Source organism: Dama dama, chromosome 2 (assembly GCF_033118175.1).
Source record: "Dama dama isolate Ldn47 chromosome 2, ASM3311817v1, whole genome shotgun sequence".
In the NCBI taxonomy this organism is placed as follows: Eukaryota; Metazoa; Chordata; class Mammalia; order Artiodactyla; family Cervidae; genus Dama; species Dama dama.
The window spans coordinates 25,987,930-26,009,908 of record NC_083682.1 but is presented as its reverse complement, the minus strand read 5'-3'; the positions used below and the strand labels follow the sequence as shown (position 1 = coordinate 26,009,908).

The 21,979-nt window shown below is 46.2% G+C and overlaps 1 protein-coding gene across 6 annotated transcripts in view; it reads right to left on the bottom strand.

The window, feature by feature from the left end:
• NAV2 (neuron navigator 2) overlaps positions 1–21,979 on the bottom strand; it is a 417,005-nt gene that overhangs the window by 126,486 nt on the left and 268,540 nt on the right. For all 6 annotated transcript variants that reach the window (XM_061167929.1, XM_061167935.1, XM_061167940.1 and 3 more), the window contains exon 11: positions 1,093–1,215. In XM_061167929.1, coding sequence (XP_061023912.1) covers positions 1,093–1,215 — 123 coding nt within the window. The remainder of the gene's footprint in view (positions 1–1,092; positions 1,216–21,979) is intronic.

The following is a 21,979-nucleotide window of genomic DNA, read 5'->3' as shown; positions in this document are numbered from 1 at the left end:
ACACCAGCCCAAGCCTCCAAGCCTTTCCCAAGAGAAGGTGAAGATTCCTTTTCAGCAAATTCCATATCCGGGGGAAACTTCAGGGTCTGTCTCTTTAATACTGTTGCCCTATTTCTCTGAAGCCAGGGAACTACAGAAGTCATCTCACTCTCTGTTAGAAACTATGTCCTGCTAAGAGAAATGCAAGAAACTGGTTTGGTGCAACAAATATTTGGCCTTCTGACACATGAGACTTCGCCTCCAAAAAGAACAGAGAGATTTCAAACTGCTCACATCAAAATTCCATGTTCTGTCTCATCAACCCAGATGTGGCAAGGGGTCAAGTATGCCAGAAAAAATTCTTCAACAATCAGATCATTAAAGGGTATTGAAATCCAGAAATACAGCACATCAGAGCTGGAAGGGATATTGGAAACCATACAGCCCAAACCCCTTCCTTAACAGAGAGTTCATGGTCACAGAATCGGCTTGTGTCAAAGACTAGAAACTTGTAGGCCAAATATTCTTCTTTATCATAGAGTTTTCTGGAGCTCTTCTTTGTCTCCGAAGCAATGAAGACTGGTCAAGCCCAATCATGACAACCACTCAGCATGCAGTGTAAAAACTAAATGGTTAAGCCCTGCCTCTTGTCACCAGGCAACAGAGAGTTATGGGGAAGCCTGCTCAGCCACGGCCAGGGGAGCTCTCTTCTGCACACAGACCTTCTGGGCGTCACCAGGGACTCTGCTCCTTCCAAGATGCAATACCTAGAAAGCTGGCTAATGGAGGAAGCAGAGCAGATCCCCAGGGCCTGCTGAACTGATAAAGATGCAGTAGCAACAGTAAAACAACAACAAAAACCTTCCCAGCCCGAACTCCCTGGGTTCTTGCTATGAGAACCACCAAGCGACACCCAGAAGCAGGATGCAAGAGCTGGTCAGGCCCCTCTTCCACCTGCTGAACCAGCTCCTAACCTCAGGCCCGGCTTCAAGGCCTCCCAGCCTCTGGTGGCTTAAAGCAGCACGCATTGGCTCTCACCATGACCGCCCTCATTTCTCAGGCCCCACTGCAGTCACCTCCACATCTGGGCCACCCCAAGTGGAGCAGGCTTACCTGTCAGCGTCTCCGAGGCCCAGGGAGGTGTTTCTTTGCAGGGTCTCCCGCACCACAGCCATCCCATCAGGGAGCCGGTTCAGGCGGCGGGTGTAGAGGCCAAGTCCACCATCGGTCATGTACCTTTGAAAGGAGAAAGGGATGATGCAAATATCTGGTTAAGGACAAGTCATGGACCATCTTGCCATTCATATCGAGAAGCCCGGCATGGCCATCCTGTGCCCTAAGATGGAAGGAACCAAGGCTTTCCGGAGGTTCTGTCACTGATCACAGCCTAGAGACAACTCAGCTGATTCAACCCAAAGGATCACCAGCTTGCTAGCAAAAATAAAACTCAGATTAATTAACCCAAACTCACAGGGATCTATGGAGCAGAAGGGAACTAGTGAAAAAATTAACTGTCAGATGCATTCATGACATTCTTGTTAATGTCAGCAATTATACAAGCAGGTGTTTTACCTAAGTACTGTGAAGGGAACTGACAAGTCACTGGCAAAGCATAGGGGAAAATATTACAGAACAGCGCAGGGGAAAAAGTAGGCAAGATTTTAAGGATGGTAAGAAAAGATGGAGGATACAAGAGCCAGCTTTGTCATCATGGGCAAGTCCTGGATTTTTTCATCTAAACTCTGTGAATATCACATTCTTCCTGCATCACCAGATGGGCATGGGAATTAGAGAGATAAGGAATATCAAAGTGCTCTATAATTTGTATAAGATCACATAAACAGAAGATGTTATTAAGATAGTGATTATCTTAAAGTATGTGTAATGGTAAATTTCACCTTTGATACTGATGTCTTAGGGGGTGTCCCAAGCTCTCTGAATAACAGTAATGTTACTTATCTAAACTTCAAGTTGATGCCACAGAGCTATCTTCCTATGAAATCAGTGTTGTCATAGGAAGGGAAGACCCCTGAGACTTTCTGTATAGATAGCTGACTATCCACCAATCACATCAGCTCCTGAAAGACTGGCTACCAGTAGCAAGTAGTTTGGCTTCCCAGGTGGTTCAGTGGTAAAGAATCTGCTTGCAGGAGATGAAAGAGACATGGGTTCAATCCCTGGGTCAGGAAGATCCACTGGAGGAGGAAATGGCAACCCATTCCTCCCAGGAGGAAATGAGAAATCCCATGGACAGAAGAGCCTGGCGGGCTACAGTCCATGGAGTCTCAAATAACCACACATGACTGAGAGGCTAAGCATGCATGCATGCACACACGATGAAGTACTTCAGGTCCAAAGCAGCTTTACTTCATTCACCCTGGTTACTCCAAGACACCCCTCAGAGGAGACTGCTTGTGTCATCATCCCCATCTCCAGAGGAGAATGCAAAGCAGAACTTTAGCAGAGCCAGAAATCAAACTCAGAGCACTTTAATTCCCCCATGGGCCCCATCAGACTTGCAACGCATCTGAAAATGCAAGTGATTTACTTTTCAAGTACAATAACAGGGCGTGAGAAGATCAATGAATGAGTGATTATTTTGCTGCAACAGTCAGCTGAGCTACTTAGTACATCATGGAATGTTTCACTGCCTTTGCTATCTTGGCTTTAGAATATATGGGGTAGATCCTGAGGGTTCTCAATACTTGAGATTCTTCTATGTCTAGCTTAGGAACTTCTTGGAATATATTCTTAGAAAAATGGACTTATAGGATGCTGTGGAAGTTTACCAGAACCAGTAGGGTCACAGAAGAAAGTTCTCACGGGAGCTGTCTTGGGTGAGGAGCTTCTGCTTTGGGTCGGAAGAACTCTCCCTCAGGGCAGCTTCCAGGATACCACATCTGAGCCGACTTCTGTGGTGGCCCCTTTCACCCCCTATTTGTGACATTAAAGATCACAAAGCCAACATAATGGAATATCTGTTGAAGTCAGTCAAACCAGTTATTTGTGGTTGAATTGTACACTTTAAAATGATGAATCTTAGGGACCTGTGGTGGTCTAATGGATAAGAATCCACTTGCCAATGCAGGGGACCCGGGTTTGACTCCTGCTCTGGGAAGATCTCCTATGCTGAGGCACAACTACTGCGCCTGCACTCAACAGCCCAAGCTCTGGGACAAAAGAAGCCACCACAATAAACAGCAGCCTGCACGCCACAAACAGAGAGCCGTTCTCCCTCTCCGTAACTAGAGAAAACCCACACGCAGCAACAAAGACCCAGTGCAGCCAAGAATAAAAATATTTTAAAAATTAAAAAAATAAAAAAAATTTTATGGTATTTGACTTAGGCCTCAATAAAGAAGAAAAAAGAAAAACCAAAACATTCCAGCCATCATTCAGTTCAGTTCAGTTCAGTCGCTCAGTCATGTCCGACTATTTGTGACCCCATGAATCGCAGCACGCCAGGCCTCCCTGTCCATCACCAACTCCCGGAGTTTACTCAAACTCATGTCCATCGAGTCGGTGATGCCATCCAGCCATCTCATCCTCTGTCGTCCCCTTCTCCTCCTGCCCCCAATCCCTCCCAGCATCAGGGTCTTTTCCAATGAGTCAACTCTTCACATGAGGTGGCCAAAGTATTGGAGTTCAGCCATCATAGCTATAGTTAAATAATTATCTGTGTAATGGAGAGGGCAATGGCACCCCACTCCAGTACTCTTGCCTGGAAAATCCCATGGACGGAGGAGCCTGGTGGCTGCAGTCCATGGGGTCGCTAAGAGTCAGACACGACTGAGCGACTTCACCTTCACTTTTCACTTTCATGCAATGGACAAGGAAATGGCAACCCACTCCAGTGTTCTTGCCTGGAGAATCCCAGGGACCAGGGAGGCTGGTGGGCTGCCGTCTATGGGTTTGCAGAGTCGGACACAACTGAAGTGACTTAGTAGCAGCAGCAATGACTTTAAAATTTTTAATTTATTTATTGTTGGCTGTGCTGGGTCTTTGCTACTGCAAGGGTTTTTCTCTAGCTGTGGTGTGAAGGCTTCTCATTGCTGCGGCTTCTCTCATTGCAGAGCGCAGGCTCTGGGACTCAGGCTTCAGTAGTTGTGGTATAAAGGCTTAGTCGCTCCACAGAATGTGAGATCTTCCAGGGTCAGGGATTGAACATGTATCTCCTGCATTGGCAGGCGGATTCTTTCCCACTGAGCCACCAGGAAAACCCTGTGTTATGACTTTTGGATTCTTGGTTCCCCACACTAGATAGCAAGCTCTTTGAGAAGGGACTATTTTATTTTGTTCAAATCTATATTCCATGTTCTAACACATCCTAAGCGCTTAACAACTATTGTTTTTGTTGAATGAAATCCAAAGACACGGTCATAGGGTGAAGTTTAGCAAGAACATTTTGGGAGGAAACCAATTACAGGTTTTCTCCCTCTGAAACGTCAGAAAATTTGACATCTAAGTCATATGGCAATTAAACTGTCTACCTGCCAATCAGGGGCTTCCCATGCAGCACTAGTGGTAAAGAATCTGCCTGCCAATGTAGGAGGTGTGGGTTCGATCCCTGGGTCGGGAAGATCCCTGGGTCAGGAAGATCCCCTGGAGGAGGAAGTGGCAACCACTCCAGTTTTCTTGTCTGGAAAATCCCATGGATAGAAGAGTCTGATGGGCTCCAGTCCATGGTGCCACAAAGGTTCAGACATGACCGAGCACCTGCCAGTCAACCCATCTGTCCATCCTTCCACCCACTCACCCAATAGATACAGCCACCCAGGATCCAGTGGCGAGCTCCATGTGTAGGATGGTGAGCTCCATCCTACAATTAGCATAAGGAGGAAAAAAGGACCTACACCAAAATGCAGTAACTCTGCCAGAGGCTAGACTTTCTAGATCAAATGTCCTTTCAAGGAGACTTCCGTGGAAGCTGTTCAAAACAGTCTGCTGCACCATTAAGCAAGGCGGTTAATTTCGATTTTAGCAAAGCCCACTCAGCCATTGAGATAAACAAAAATTTTTCAACTGGGGAGATCTTGTCAAAGGACAAACAAACTAATTAAAGCATTCATTTCCCTGCTGGATTTTTTTTTTTTTTTTTTTTACTGCTGGTGAAACAACACACACGGTTGGGCAATTACACGTACCTGGGCATGTAGATGGAGGCCCACACATATACAGCCCTGGCTTTCTGTGAAGGCCAAGAGTAGAGGTTGGTGAGCTTCCAGAGCTGGAATGCTGAGATGTGCTGCAGGCTGGTATTGCCAGGTGCAAGCTGTCAAAAACTGACCATTGATGAAGGTGGGGGGGCTTGGAGAGATGTGACTGTGTGACTGGAGAGTCTGACTTAGCTTGTCAACTGCTACTGGGAATTCTGATTTTGTTTAGGCAGAGAGATGAGGTGGTGGTGGAGGAGTGAAGGATAAATCAGGATCCTCTGCCTTCTCAAATGGACCAAAGACTGAAAGCCAGAGCTGAATGCTACCAGCGTGACACGATCCAGTTTCCTTACAAATCTATTCCATTCATTTTATGCATGTATGTATGTGTGTGTGTGTGAGAGAGAGAGAGAGGCGGGGGGAGGGAGGAGTCAGGAGGAAGTGGTTAAGGAAAAGAGAGAGTTTACCTCTTCCTCCCTAGGTTTGTAAAAATGTATTAAATCATAATTTAAAAAATAATATTCAAAATAAATTCTGTGTCCTCTCACTGCAAGACAGTACAGCACTGAATACGGTTGTCACTTGAACTAGCCTCACACATAAGAACTTAAATTTCTTATTTCTATAATTATTATTCTACCAAATACAGTATAAAAAGCCCTGACTATATCTTTAAATAACTCTTCTGGTTTCAATGAAAAATACACATACTTTGGTTCAACCCAAATTTCATAGGAATTGGCTACTGAATACATTAGTATAAACGTCCATCAGTTCCGTTTAAGGAAGCATAATTTAGAGATGAAGCAGTCACTGGTGTGTTGCACTAGCCTGTGAGCAGAAGAGTGAAAACGTTTGTGGTCCTAAAAGCTCAGGAGGCTGGGTGGGATGGCTGGGTCCCATCTTGCGAGTTTTATCGGAAACTTGCATTGGGTGGAGATGCAACGAGTTGCCTGAGGTCACAAGGAAAGTAACCAGCTGATCTAGGGACCAAATCTCTGAGCACCAGGGCTGCACTTTCCTTCTCCTTAGAGAAATAAATCATTAGTGCTGGAGCCTAATGAGGTGCTGGTAACATCCTAATGTTTGCTTGCTGGGGTCCTGGCTAAGCCACCAAGCACCTGCACAATTTCAACACTATCCTCCACCTTCCGTTGCTTCCCCAGAGGCCCCTGGATGGACAGCAGGAGCCTCTGTTAAAGAGCCAGGGTGTCTGTGGGTGTTTTTCTTGCTTTTCAAGGCTGGGGAGGCTCATGAGCATCAGAATTAGGAGCATGGCTGTGTCATCAGTGAGTCCTGGGTTCAGTCTTCCCAGCCTCACACTAGCTGAGGGCCCTTGTGTGCATCGTTGTTAGCAAGTACTAAGGGTTACTGATGCTGGCTGGATGTTGTGCTAAGTGCCTCACAGAAACCCTGACATCTTCAAAACAGCCTTATCAAGTGTTACTTTTATCTCTATTTTTTAGAGGAAGACAATGAAACAGGTCAAGATCACTGCGCAGGTAGATGGGTTCAAATTCCAGCTTTGTCACTTTTGGGGGCGGGTAATTTCTCCAGGTTTCCGCTTCCTCATCTGCAGGATAGTTGAAACTATTGATTAATCTCATAGGGCCATGGTGGGTTCACTGCCACCTCAGGAGCCCTTTAGGAGATCAATCTTGAATATTCACTGGAAGGACTGATGCTGAAGCTAAAGCTCGGATACTTTGACTACCTGATGCAAAGAACCAACTCACTGGAAAAGACCCTGATGCTGGGAAAGAGGGAAGGCAGGGGGAGAAGGGGGCGACAAAGGATGAGACGGTTGGATGGCATCACCGACTCAACAGGCATGAGTTTGAGCAAACTCCAGGAGATGGTGAAGGACAGGGAAGCCTGGTGTGCTGCAGTTCACGGGGTTGTAAAGAGTCAGACATGACTTAGTGATTGAACAACAACTGTCACTATAAGAAGCAGTGATGGCCTGTGTCACTCAGTAGTGACACTGCAGTCCCTCCTCCCCTTCCAGTTCCACAAAGATTGTGTACCAGGCGCTATGCCAGGCTGGGATTACAGAGACCTCGTTCCTGCCCTGCCCTGGTGAAGCTCAACATTGACAAGGCTCTCAGACATGTGAGTAGGCAGCTCTCCTACATGATGACTGGTAGGAGACAGATGTACGGTACAGATAGATGGACGACGGGCTCTGCACACACAGGAGACGGAAGTCACAGAGGGATGCAATTTAAGTTGGCCTTTGAAGGGTGCACAGGAGTTTGCCAGTCAAAGGAGGAGGATTCATCTAGGCACATAGATGACATGTACAAAAGCCAAGAGGAAAGTAAGAGGATGGGAAGTAGTTCACTGTTGCCAGAACAGCAGGAACAAAGACAGGAGATGGGCTGCAAGGGGACGGGGGCCCAGTCAGGAAGGGCTTGGAGGCCAGGAGGGGCTGAGACCTTTGTCTGGAAGCTGGGTAAGCTATGAAGGTAGTAAGCCCATGAATAACAGGCTCTGGCTTTCGTTTGAAAGAGAACACTGACTTTTCGATACCTCCACCATTCAACACTCTATTTTTGGTGAGCAATGTCTCACTGATATTTCCTCCTGTAGATTTTCCATAACATACTACTGGTCTGGATCCCATCTGAGGCACCCCAGACCTTCGGGGAATGATCAGACTTGCAGAGTAGACCTCACCATCCCTCCAACTAAAGGAGACCTGTGAAGGCAACAGGCCTAGGACAAGGAACTTTCTCAACAGAATAGGTGCATCCTGAGTAACTGACGGGAGGTATGAAAAAGCTCTGGAATCTCATAGGACCTGTCAGAACAAACACGCTAGATTCTGAGTCCAGCGCTGTCGACAGATCTCGTCTCCTTGAAATGTGCGTGGTGAGGCACCAATGTCGAACAAGTGAAATTGGCATGAGTCACCTTCAGAAGGGGGACAGAGGACCCCTTGTTCCCAAATTTCCCTACGTGGAACATAAGGAACACAAAGAGGCTCTCAATAATCACAAAGGAAATCATCTTCTGTCAAGAATTGGTGGAGGTAAGAGAAGGGAAGGGAAAGCAATTTGTACATTGACAGAGTCCAGTGTATTCCTATTAGAGCACAACATAAAAAAACAAAAAACTCTCAGATGCAAAAAATGAAAGCAATACAAACAGAAAAAAAAAATCAAGCCTAAGTGATTACTTTTCTTCAAAGACATGGCAGCATGTCTGTGTTTTTTGGACACACTTTTGGTTTAAATGTGAACGTAGCAAAGAAAAATGGAATAAAAGAATTGCATACATAGAAGCTATTCCCTGCCAACATCAATATAAATATATGAACATATATATCAACACATACTTTGTCGTATAAGGTTAAAGAAAATGATGTGGGCTGCTGAAAAGTCCTTGCATTTGAGTTTCAGCAGCAGCCAAGTCCTCAAACAACAAATGCTTTCACAGTGCTCTTCACTCCATGACAATAGGCCTGACATTTATATTTGAAGTTTATTAGGATGTAAATTGAGTTTCTAGACAAACCTGTAAAAGGATCCCTTTAGTTCAGAGCCTCTTAGAAGTGCGATGAATAAACTCCACTCTGGGTCATAGAAGGACACAAGTGGGTCTAACAAAGCTGCCGGAATCCTTTTGAAGAAAGTCGATCTTAGTGACAGAAAACAATCTGCTACGTTTAGCTTAAGCTGAGAAGACACATTTGAAATGCAAAAATATGGTTGGGGGAAGAAAACAGATTTTTAAAATTTTTCAGTGTTCTTTCTGGGAGACTTATGAGAGTTCAGTTTTCCTCTCTAGCAAAATAATAAGAAGAAGACTGAAGCACTAAAATTTAGGCACTTAAGACTTTACTATGGGAACCACTTTGCCCTCAGTTTTTAGGCATAAAAGCTGAGACAAATACCACACATTTCATTTACCAAGCCACCCCCCGCTGCCTCCACCTTCAATGACAAGAAACATATCACAGAGCAATTCTCAGATCTTACCCACTACACAGCTTTAACACAAAAACCAAATGAAGGTGAATCCTAATCAAAGAACAAGGTGCTGCTCCTTCTCTAGCCTGTGTGTGTCTGTGTGTGTGAGTGAGTGTTAGTTGCTCAGCTGTATCTGACTCTTTGCAACCCCACAGACTGTAGCCCTCTAGGCTTCTCTGTTCATGGAATTCTCCAGGCAAGAATACTGGAGTGGGTTGCCATGCCCTCCTCCAGGGGATCTTCATGACCCAGGTATCGAAACCAGGTCTCCGGCATTGCAGGCAGATCCCTTACCATCTGAACCACCAGGGAAGCCCTATCATGGATCATCCCAAACTGACATGCAATGAAACAAAACCCACAGCAGCCTCTGGAGAGAAAGTCTAAGGTCCGAGTGTCTTTCTTGGTTAGGTTTCCCTGCAATAATAAGACTTGATGCATAAATAATCCAGATCGGCAACACGAATAATCAAGAAACATTTCTATGGTGTTCAAGTCTTTTGGGAGACTCCTCCAACAATCCCGCCGGCAGAGGGAGAGGAGGAGGTGCAGACCCACAGGACCAGTTTCCTACCTGTCTGCCCAGTGCAGGGATGGGGCACCACCTCCCGCTGTGCTCTAGGATGGCCCCTTCTCCAGGAAATCCCCAAGCTGGTATCTTGCTCTTTTAAGGAGGATATGAGACTTAAGTTTTCCTCTCTAGCAGAATCTGCCATTATTTCGCTCACTCCTAGAACACCCACCTTGGCTCAGAGCACAGAACAGGGCCATGGCAGATAGATGTCACTTTCACTGCAGGAAAGTTCCTTCAACGGCCAGGAGCTGCCCACCTGGAGCATCCACAGCTCCAGGGGCACCTGCTCCTTCCACGGCTCATCTGCATCTCACTCTATCTTACCGAGTCAGTCCTGGCTGTGAAGGGAGCCAGAAGTCCGGGCTCAATTCTCTGACCCTGGTGCAGCCGGAAAGCGAGCCTGTGACAGAAGTGAGCCAGCCTCAGGAGGTCTGAAGCCTACGCTGGCTACTTCGTCACCAGAGCACACCTCTCTGGGGAGCGCTGCAATGATGTTGCTAAGCTAGTCAGGCAAGAGCTCAACCCTGGCAGGCAATGGGGACAGAGGTAAGAGCAGGAAAAGGCAGGCCTGAGAGGAGGAGGAGGCAGAGGGCCCCAGGGGGCCCTGTTAAATGTCACTGGGGGAAAGTGATGTCACAGACTTTATTTCCAAAAGCTAGCTGCTGCAAAGCTGCTTGGAGAGAGAAAAAGGCATGCTCTGGGGGTCATGCCACAAACATCAACACCTGCCTCACCCTCGACCTACCACTGAACCAGTAGCTTCAGCATCACTTGGCAACTTACTAGAAGTATGGTACCCTAGTCCTCCTGAATCAGACTCTGCAGTTCAACAAGGATTCTAGGAGGTTCTAATGTGCATGAAAGAATGGAAAGCAACGACATCAGGCAGTGGTCTCCCTAGTGGGGGCATAAGATGACCCACAGTGATGAAAACTAAAATGCTCCTGTTTTATTTCTTATCATGTCACTTGTAAATCCTGGGTGGAGGCAGGTATTACAGTATACACAGTATTTCAGTGAGAAAGCACATATATGTTTAAAAGACAAATACAATGTCTAACAGAGGAACAAGCTCTTTTTTGACACAACCAAAAATAGTCTAAAACAGAAATTTCTAAATCTTCTTGAGTTGTGGATTCCTTAGAGAAACCAGTGAAAGCCATGGAGGTCAACCTCACATATGGACAAAATGAGTATCCAATTCTAGTGAGTTCACAGTCTACCCCCCTCACCTACCCCAACCTGGCCCCATGTTAGTGGCCCCTCTGCGGAGTTAGGGCAGAAGTGGATCCTGGCTGGGTCTGTCCCTTCAACATATACAGTTTACAAATAGCAAAGTATTTGCTGGAAATGGACGCAGCTGTGGCACATGGCATTGCTATAACTCATAAGTCACCTTGAATTTTAGCATACGGACTCGAGTTTATCACTGCTGTGGGTCTGGGCTTGCCCCCACCAAACTTCCAGCAGAGGAGAGAGTGAGCAAGTGGTGATAAAACACGCTGTTACGGTTCTTGCATCTTCTGCAAAATGCAACATGGATTTTCACAAGCTTAATGAAATTCCATCTAGCGTTGATTGCCAGAGCATTTTGGTTTAACTCGCCTAAGGATCTATACATATATTTTTAAGAACCTGTAATTGTACTAATAAAATATACAATCACACATAGAGCCCAGGATTACAACAATTGACCCTTATTTATCACTCCTATTGAAATAAATTTTTGTTGTTTAGTCGTTAAGTCGTGTCTGACTCTTTGAAACCCCATGGCCACCAGGTTCCTCTGTCCAAGGGATTTCCCAGGCAAGAATACTGGAGTGGGTTGCCATTTCCTTCTCCAGGGGATCTTTCTGACCCAGGGATCAAACCCGAGTCTTTTGCTCTGGCAGACGGATTCTTTACAACTGAACCACTAGGGAAGCCCATTGAAATAAATACACACACATAAATTTTTCATTACAACCTGTAACTATGCTTGTTTAAAATGGGCGTTGGCAGGGCACCCTTCTGAAGAAAGGCTGCATGCTTTGGAAATTTGACAGTCCCCATGTCTGGAATTTGGTCTGGCCAGAATTCTCTTTATTGTGGTTCAACTGTCAGTGTGGGATTGCAGCAAGTATTTCTAGCACGAGCAGGAAGCTTTTTGTCCACCTACTGAAAGATGAAACACATTCTAGCACACAGGAGACAGCTCTCTAGACAAAGCCCCTTTAAGCTCTTTCTTGGAATGAAACAGATGGTGAAAGGAGATTGACTGATATCCAGGAATTCTCAAACCTGAGAATATACCCAAATCATCTGGGGAACCTGAGAAAAATGCAGACTTCAAGGCCCCAGCTTCACAGATGCAGAATGCCATTAGTGGGGCCCAAACCCTGCATTTTTAAATAGACCTTATATTTTAAGAGCATTTTGAGGTTTACAGAGAAATTTCCGAGGAAAATACAGAGTTATTCAACTCCTTCCCTGCTACTACCAGTTTCCCCTAACATCTTGTATCAATGTGGTACATTTATTAAAACTGATAAACTAATACTGACACATTACTATTTGATACTAATTATTATTTGATACTAACAACTAATATTATTATCCATCATATCAGTGCATTATTAACCAAAGTCCATAGTTTACATTACATTGTGCTCTAAGGGTTCTGACAAATGCATAACGGTATGTATCCACTGTCACAGTCTCATACACATAATGTTTTATTGCCTTAAAGATGTCCTGTCTCCCCCATTCATCCCTTCTCTCAAACCTGTATTTTTAACAGACATGTAAGTAAATTTCTCTCCCTCTCCCCATCCTTCCTTCTCTCCCTTCCTCCCTTCCATACTTCCTTTCTTTCTCTGTTAAATAATTTTCTTGTAGTCAGGATCAAGCTTTCAGAAATGCTGCCTTAAACCTGGAACCCTGGTGAGCTAGACCAACCTCAGTTTCCCAAAGAGTTCAAGAGTCACCAAAACGTGACTATAGTGTAACAGTAACTTAAATCTCTAATCCTCACAGTAACTAGTCTTGGCCCTGTATATTACGGGAGCAACGTGCATAGCAAGAGTACCCGATTCCTGATTCCTAATGGCCTCTCCATCTCAGATCGATGCCTGATAAGAGTTTTTAGAACTTTACGGCCCTTCTAAAATATTATCACTTGGTTGTGGACTTTCAGGCCTAAGTCAGACTGTGGAAGCCCAGACTGGGAAGGGAGAGGAGAGAACATAGCATACCAGGGCCATCTGTGAAGGCTTCGCAGGGGCATCATAACTAGATGCCCTTAACCTGAAACAGCCTTCTGCTTGGTCAAGAGAACCTGTCTGTCCTCCTAGGCACTTCTTACGCACTGGGACACGCTTGCCAATCTTCTGGATGCTGCTACGCTTTATCACACCCGTGATTTCTGACATGACTCCCGACCCTACAACGCAAGTTCACTTGTCGCTTTAAGTTGGTAGACTCTGTGCCAGCATTCAGGATGGTGTGTTTCCTTTCCAAGATGACTAGAGCTCCCGGCGGTGGAAATCAGACATCCAGAGTCTCTTTCCCTTTTGGTTCCTGGTAGATACCCCTTGGTAATAACCAGAGTCACTAGCAAACTGGGGAGAAGCCAGCTGGCACTGGTCTCACCTAGACCCCACCTGAAAGAAATGCCCAGCGGTACTGAGAACAGGCAGGGGTTTGCCTGGTGGCTCAGATAGTAAAGAATCTGCCTGCAGTGCGGGGGACCTGGGTCTGATCCCTGGATTGGGAAGATCCCCTAGAGAAGGGAACAGTTACCCACTCTAGTATTCTGGCCTGGAGAAGTCCATGGACTCTATAGTCCATGGAGTTACAAAGAGTCGGACACAATTGAGCGACTTCCACTTTCACTGATACTAGGAGGAGGACCAAGGTGACTAATGTAACTGGGAGGCAAGCTCTCCTGCAGTCTGAGGCATAAAGCAGGCCTTGGGGTATCACCCAGCCTCAGCAAAGATTTCTGCAAACAGCTGGGGGGCTGCAGGAAGCACCACACTAGAGCCATATGCAGGCTGCTGTCCTAGAGAGGGTCCCGCTTTTGAGCTGGTGTCATTTGTTTAATAAATATTTATGCAGCCCCTGCTGAGAGGCTGGCGCTGGCCTGGGTGCTGGGGATACAAGAATCAGATCCACTCCTTGACCCTGAGGGGCTCAGTGTTTGGGTGGGGAAAACAGACATGTGAGTGTATGCATGGGCTTCAGCAAGAGCCAGACCAGGGAGCGGGGCCAGAAAAGGCTTCTCAAAGGAAGGAACCCTCCAGTGGCAACTTGAGAGATGAGAAGGTACCTGCCAGGAAGCCTTGGGTTGGGGCAAGTAAATTAGTTCACACAGACCTGCATGTGCCAATACAAAGGATCTAAAATGTATAGGGGGTTCTTCCTTGGCGGTCCAGTGGTTAAGGATCTGCCTTCCAACGCAGGGGACACAGGTTCCATCCCTGGTCGGGGAATTAAGAGGCCACATGTGGTGGGGCAACTGAGCCCCACGTGCCACAACTAGAGAGAAGTCCATGCACCACAACATAAGAGAACCCATGCATGCTGCAAGTAAGATGCGACACTGCCAAAAATAAACAAGTATTTTTTAAAAGTAAGTAAAATGTACAGTGATTCACTCTGCGGTCTTAGATGATACATTTCTACCAGGTAACATTTTCACTAAGAAACTCATTATTCTGGGCACTCACTCTAAATGGAATTCAATAAACATATTTCCAACCACAAAGAAATATGCATACAGGCCTCTGGCCTTCAAACACAGGGATTAAGCCAAAACTGAGTGTCCACAAGGATACTCAAATTACCTGCCGCTAAATCCAGCAAGCTCAGTAGACACAACAGCTGACAACCCAGGGTGTCTGACCCTGCGCACTTTTCCATTTGCCCGTGAACACCAGTCACCTTCAGAAACAAGACACGGGCAGCCTGGAACGGCGGTTCTCCAAGGGAGTGGGCCCACAGCGGGCGAGGGGCAGGACTTTGAAAAAGCACATTTGATGTTATAAATCTACCATTTTAAACAAACAACGAAAAAGGCCCAAGGTTTTTTATAAGGTATTCTATAAAGTTTGACAGAATTTTGGTTCATGTGGAACTACTAAAGAGACATTAATTCTCTAAAGACACACCTATTCTTATTCTCACACCCTCTCTCCTCCCAATTCAGAGTTTGATGCCTTTACATTAACGGATATTCGATTTTTTTTTTTTTTTTAAATATCCGAAAAACACCGAGTTAAAGTTTTGTGAAGAGGGGATCCAGTCATTTTCCTTCTGGAGAGTTCAGACTGAACTATGTAGGCACCAGCCCTCCATGCTAAGTGAGGTTATCTAAAGATGCTTTGCCCAGTTCCAGCAGTAGCCCCGGACACATTTCACGTGAAGGGAACCAGCCCATGCCCTGAGCCATGGCAGGCAGATCTCATGGCTACCTCTTTGGGGCGCCACCCCATCCCCCCAAAAAGCTGCACTGCATAATCCTTTCCTTGGGTAAATCACTTAAACAGGGCATGCTGAAATTCTCAAAAACCTTAAAAACACAAGAAAATCCTAAAGTGAATAGGCTTCATGTACAAACCAAGGGCCACTGGGCATACCCAGATAATACCTGAGTCCCTGAGCCACAGAAAAATGTCCTTTGCTACCAAAGTTCGTAAAAGTCCCTCCTACTCCAAAATGTGCCCATGGGGTCCAACATGGTACAAACTCCAAAAACCAAATGATGTGCTCCTCAATGACGAAAATACCATGAGTTGCCATATGATTCAGCAATCCTACTCCTGGGCATTTATCTGGAGAAAACCATAATTCAAAAAGACACATGCACCCCTATGTTCACTACAGCACTATTCACAACAGCCGAGACGTGGAAGCAACCTAAACGTCCGTCAATAGAGGAATGGATAAAGAAGCCATGGTACTTACACGTGATGGGATACTGCTCAGCCATAAAAGAGAACGAAATAAAGCCATTCACAGCAACACAGGTGAAACTAGACATTATCATACTAAGCGGAGTAAGTCAGAAAGAGAAAAACAAATACCGTGTGATAACATCTGTATGTGTCATTTAAAACATGACACATTAAACTTATCTACAGAAACAGACTCATGGACACAGAGAACAGACTTCTGGTTGCCAAGGAGGAGGGGCACGGGGGAAGGATGGCTAGGTAGTTTGGGGACAGTAGATGCAAACTATCACATGCAGAATGGATAAACAACAGGGCCCTACTCTACAGCACAGGGAACTGTGTTCAATATCGTGATAAACCATAACGGAAAAGAATTTTTAAAAAACCCCTGTGTTCATCTCTACACTGACATGCAGTGGTCTCATTTCACCATACTCTGCCTTCTCTATCATCTTAGAGTTGAAATATCAGATGTTTTTTAAAAAATCTTCTTCCCCACCTCCCACTTAGGATACCAACCTGAAAAGGTTGTACCTCTAAAACTTTAAATGCAACCAGGCATTAAGAAGAAAACCAGTAATACACAGTCTTACAAAACAACAGAATATTAGATCAGGAGTTGGGGGGAGGTCCCCAAAATTACTTGGTTTGAGCATTTCTCAGATGAGGAACTGACACTCAAAGTTTATGTTATTTACTCAAGGAAACACAACTAGGAAGTAGTCACTGCTGTGTCTTCGTTTTAATATATTTTTGTGCTCAATAAATCATGTTCAGCAAATCTTTTATGATAAAACTGATGTCGGGTTCCCTTATTTTCCATTTTGTTATAACTGTTTCATCTATTTATCTCCTTGTGTTCCAGTCTCTCAACAAGTTCAATAAATGTAGGACCAGTACTATTATATATTATCATTATATATATATAATATATTATCATATTTATTGTTTTTGAGCTTGTATTTTTGCTTCACTGCCTGCAGTCCCTAGATTGTGATTAGAACTCTTGAGATAGGTACCTAACAAATGTTCTTGGTGGACTAAATGAAAGAATAAGTAATAACCCAGAATTAAGTTGTTTTAATATAAATATGTGTCTTAAGGATTTAGAGAATACAAAAGAAGTGAGACATCCTTGTACCTACTTAGAATATAGAAAAGTTAAATATATTCACAGACTATGTTAGCTAAGGGCTTCAAGGAAGACTTCTAGGACGCTGGGGGCCCCCCATGCAGGGCAAGCTAGTAAGAAAAGGCTTGGAAGGAGGGGTCACAGGTCCCATTCAAAGGACAGCATGGCATGAACAGAGTCCCCCGTGTAGGGAACAAAGTCAGCGCCACTCTCAGTGACTCCTGAACCTGAGCTGAAGGCAGTCGTGCTGTCCCGAGGCCGAATTCCCATTGTCTGAGGTTTTCCTAAAAAGGAGTAAAACGTGAAACCAGCAGAGCAGCGACTTCAGCTGGAAAGGCAACAACGACCCCTCGAATTCAACATGTATGGACCTGGACGGAGCCACAGGCGCGTTTGCACGGAGGACAGGTGCGCCTCTTCCCCCAGCGAGGCCGCTGCTGGAGCGCAGGTGCTCGCTTGGGCAGGAGATGCCCAGGAGCCCAGCATCCAGGCAAACGGGCCAGCCTGGGGCCAGACGGAGCGGCGGGTGGTGTGAGGAGCGCGGGGCAGGGCGGCCCTGGGCAGCTGGACGCGCTGGCGGGAAGGGCGGGCTGAGAGGGAGCCAGAGCCCGGGCAGGGACCTCCGGAGCAGGCATCAAGCGAAAGCTGGTTGTCTGCAGGATACTCGAATTACCTTCTACCACGGCTATAGGAGCTGCAGTCACAACAGCTGCGCAGACAAAGGGACGGGGTCCCTGACTTTCTCCGGCTTCCACTTGTTCAAAGGTTTCTACTTTCATAAGACTGAGAGATGGACTGGCTGAAATAGTCATGCAAACCGAGGAGGGGCAAAGCAGAGACCCCCAACCTTGCATCCTTAGAGCGAGCTTACTCCATACTGTAACCTTTTCACACTTTAAAAACCTACTGATTTCATTACACAACTGACAGTGTGACTCTCAGGAACATCTGGGCGGATGTGCAGTCGCTGAGCTGACAGGGATTCTCTACAGCCCCTCCGAAAGCCGCCAGTCCAGAACCTGCAGCTGGGGAAGCAGGCAGGTCTGATTTTTGCGCTTATCTGAAGGGGGCTTGGGTGAGACCATTTTCAGAAGGAATAGCTTTGGTGCCTGGCTACCACCCACAGGTTGGTGTGAACTTCAGAAACCTGGCTTGTCAAAGAGACCTTCTTCTGAGCCCAGCACCCAACTCTGCTCCATCCTTATTAGAACCTCAGTGATTTCCATGGGAACCGAACGCCCTGAATCTTACACTGGGAAGAACTTTTACAGGTCCCTTCTCTCAGCTTCTCATCTCATGCAAGAATTCCTTCTGCAACGTGTGGAAACAGGTTTCCAGATTCTGCTTGATTACTCTCCTGAATAGGAGGCTTACATTCTTACAATGAGCCCAGACCACTTTGGACAGCTTTGATTTTCAGCATGTTTTTTCAATGGTCACCTTCATGTTTAGGAAATAAAAAAATGGAAGTCTAACCTACAGTTTCAGTTTGGTCCTTTTAAACCTACTGCTCTTCTAAGCATTTTCCCTATCAAGCAGATCTAGCTTCTATGAACATTTCTATGACATTCAAACCCTTTTCCTTGCTCGTCACCCTTCGCTAAAACAACCCTTGCCTGACTCTGAACCTCTTCAAACCTGGCACCAGGAACAAAACAGACATTGTCTAGCCAGCAGATACTCTGTCACCTCCCACATTATTAACCTACTAATCCACTTGAAGGTAGGATTTATATCTTTATAAAGATAAATCTTTATAACCTAAAACCCAGCAGGTGGCAACACCAAGTCCTCAAGCTTCCTGAAACTGGATGCATCCCTTAGTAGCCGGATGACCTCAGACAAGTGGCCTCTTTTATCCAGTTTCCATGTGTATAAAATGGGGATAATAACAGTGTTATCGGCCTCCTAGGACTTCTCTAAGAATTCAATGATATAATACCTGAAAAGCACCTGCCACATTAGAAGTACTCCACCCACACTGGGTGCCGTTATTATCAGCACCAGCAGCAGCATCAGCCCAGTGGTACCACTATTATAGTTACCCTCTTTCTTTCTCCCTTCATTCCGAGCGCATCATTAAGCAGATACAGCAGGTCTGGCAGAAGATGTTTGAAACGGAGGTATAAAAAGACACAATCCCTCTGCTCACAGATATCCTAATCCAGGGGACAGACAGTCACACAAAGAGACAAAGCAAAAGGAACTGAGATGAGCCAGCTGGGAGGCATTACCAGCTGTTTGGGACCCACCGGAGGGAAGCCGACGTCTGCTGGTGTTGTCAGGGAAGGCTTCCCAGCTTCAGCAGATTCATAAAGGACTGCAGCAGGTGGATGGGAATGGAGCAGGGAGGGATTTACGGACAGAGAGAGGACAACCACCTGCAAAAGGCAGACAGGTCTGAGAGCGCGGTACGTCCATCAAGGAAAACGTCAGTGGCCCAGAGTGGCGGGACCAGAAAGCCAGTGGGGGAGGAATGGGCGTTAGGGGATGGTGGAGAGGACAAGATACGGGACTGGGCAAGCAGATCCCTCATTAGTTCCCCAATGAAAAGGAGGGCTTCCTTTGTGCCAAGCACTGTGCTGGGCACAGGAGATACGTGGTCAGTGAGACAGACAAGCTCTGTCTCCACAAAACTTACCCTCCAGGGGAGGACCATGGAGGGCCTTGTCTCTCAGCATGCTGGACAAGGCGCAGGGTAGGATGGAGCAGATGTACTTCCCAAAGACGACTCCACAACATCGCCATCCTGAATGGTCTTCTCCAAGGTGCCCTGTCCCCTGAGAGGTGGGATCGATGCTCCCTCTAGTGAATCTGGAGACCTGTGACTACTTTGACCAACATGGTTGGGTGAAAGTGACACTCTGTGACTTCCAACGTAGAGGAGAAAAAAGGCCACCTTTGCTTTGCTCATGGTAACACGTGTCCTTGGGACTTGGAGGCTTCCAGGTTCTAAGGAAGCCAAGCCACAGAGAGAGGTACGGGTGTCCTCACCTTCAAGTCGTCCCAGCCTGAGTGTCAGGCGTGTGAGTGAACAAGCTTTGGAAAGGCATGGACCCCCACTATTAAGCCAGCTTCAGCCCTGGGGGTCTCCCCAATGAGACTCCAGATGTGGGGAGCACAGACAGGCCGTCTCGGCTGCAACCTTGTCCCAATCCTGAGACAGAGAGCTGTGAGCATCATCAAACACTGCTTTCAAGCTGCCAGATTTTGGGGTCATTTATTATACAGCCACAGAAACTCAAGAGTTTACCTGCCAGGCAAGGTAGAGCCACTGAGAAATGATAAGCAGGTGACCATGTAATCAGATTAATACTCTAGGAAGAGTTTTCTCACCCAAGAGTAGGATGGACTTGTTGGATAAGCACTGGGGCCAGAGGTGAAGAAAGCAAGAAAGGGGCAAATGCAATCATCTGGGGGAGAAACACGAGCAGAAAGACTGGAAGAAACCGTGGTAAGAGACAGTGAAGAGAGAGAATCCATTGACCCTGGTGACCAGCCTTCCAGAACAATGGAACTGAAGTCTGAGATTCTTTCTGATTTTCTGGCTGTGGAAGAGAAATGGATATGGAAACACAGGAGGAGAAGCAGGTTTAGGGGGAGAAGAGGGGCTAGATTTTTAACATGTTTACGCAGATTACAGGGTTCTCGGTAAACACCCTGAGACACGGTGGGTGCCCTTCTGCTTTGCAGTCAGGTGTCTGCGTTGGAGTCCCGGCTCCCTAACTCACCAGCTCTGTGACCTTGGGCAAGATACTGATGCCCTGTGAGTCCTGCATCCCCGCTGGGAGGAGCAGACGACCACATAGATGACAGTGAGGCCGACAAGAGACAAGGTGTATAAAGCACCGTGCACCATGCCAGGCATTTAGAAATGCTCTCTAAACACTAATACGGGTTAGCTGCTATTTTTATCACCATGGTCCTTATTGTTAGCGGTTCTGCATACTTGGTCAGAAGCTTTGTGTGCAGGAGGCCTGGCTGCAGGGAATTAAATGAAAGCCGTTCCCAGGAAACCTCACACACACCTATGGAGAAGGGTTTATTCAACCATAAAGCCTGTGTCCACCTCTAAAATAGCTGCGCCAGCCTGCCAAGGTGGGAGGGAAGCCCGGCTGTTAGCCGTCTTCAATCTCTCTGTCTCCCTCCCTCTCTTCCAACTCAACGGTTGAGTGGTTTTAATTAACAGCTCCCACAGTGTAAGGCAAAAGTCACTCGATTAATAAAGCTCTAACACGCCGTGCACGGTTCTGGGGTCTCCGGGTGGCGCTGGGCTTGTAATTGCGTGTTTTGTTTGGGTTTGCAGTGGGTGGGAGGTACACGACTACAATTTCCTCAGAGAAGTTCACGTATCACATGGACAAAGGCTGGAAACTGCCGCAGACTAAAATGCCCACTTTGATGAGACTTCATGGCCTGAAGCCACATTGCAGTGAGGTGCTTCAAGAAACCACCACGCATGAGGGGCTCAAACTCTGAACCTTCCTGACTCTGACCATCTCATTGGTTTTTGTTTCCAAAACACACACATCAGTTTTGCCCCCACTCACTGTCTGCCCGCCAGCACCTGGAGAATGTTGATACAAGTGTTTCTAATGCTATAGCAAAACCTGAGCCATTTAATTGAAATGAAATGCAAAATAATGCTTTTGAGGCAAACAAAAGTATCCGTTTTTGCCCCCACCTCAGCCAGCCTCTTTGGTCTTTCCACAAGCATTCGCCAAGTGAAAGTTTGTATGCACCTCAACCCTCCAAGCCTTACCCTTCGAACATCATCCTCCATCTGTTTATATGGTTTTAATGCTCCCTAATATGGCACAGGGGAACCAACGGTTTGCAATGTTCACAGATGCCCACTCCTCCTTTTTAGTCTTGCTTTCCATATAATTAGAGCTATAGCAGGAAGCTGTACTACAGAGTTCTGGAGCACAGGCTCTGAATTCAGCCTGGTTAAACACTTGATCCCATCACTTACCGTAACTGGGAAGAACACATCTGACTCCATATTGGATCGGTTTCTTTTGCTTCCTGGTCTATTACTTCTGCTACAAGTCCAGAATGTTGTCTATAGCCTGAAGTAGACAGGATAGTTCTCAAGGCTCTGACCTTTAAAGGTCACTTTTCCATTCATATAGAGAAAAACAGCTGTAGAATAACATGTGTCTTCTTGAGGATTATAGGAACATAGTATCTGACTGACAGTGGGCTGCTGCAACAGCTAAGGATTC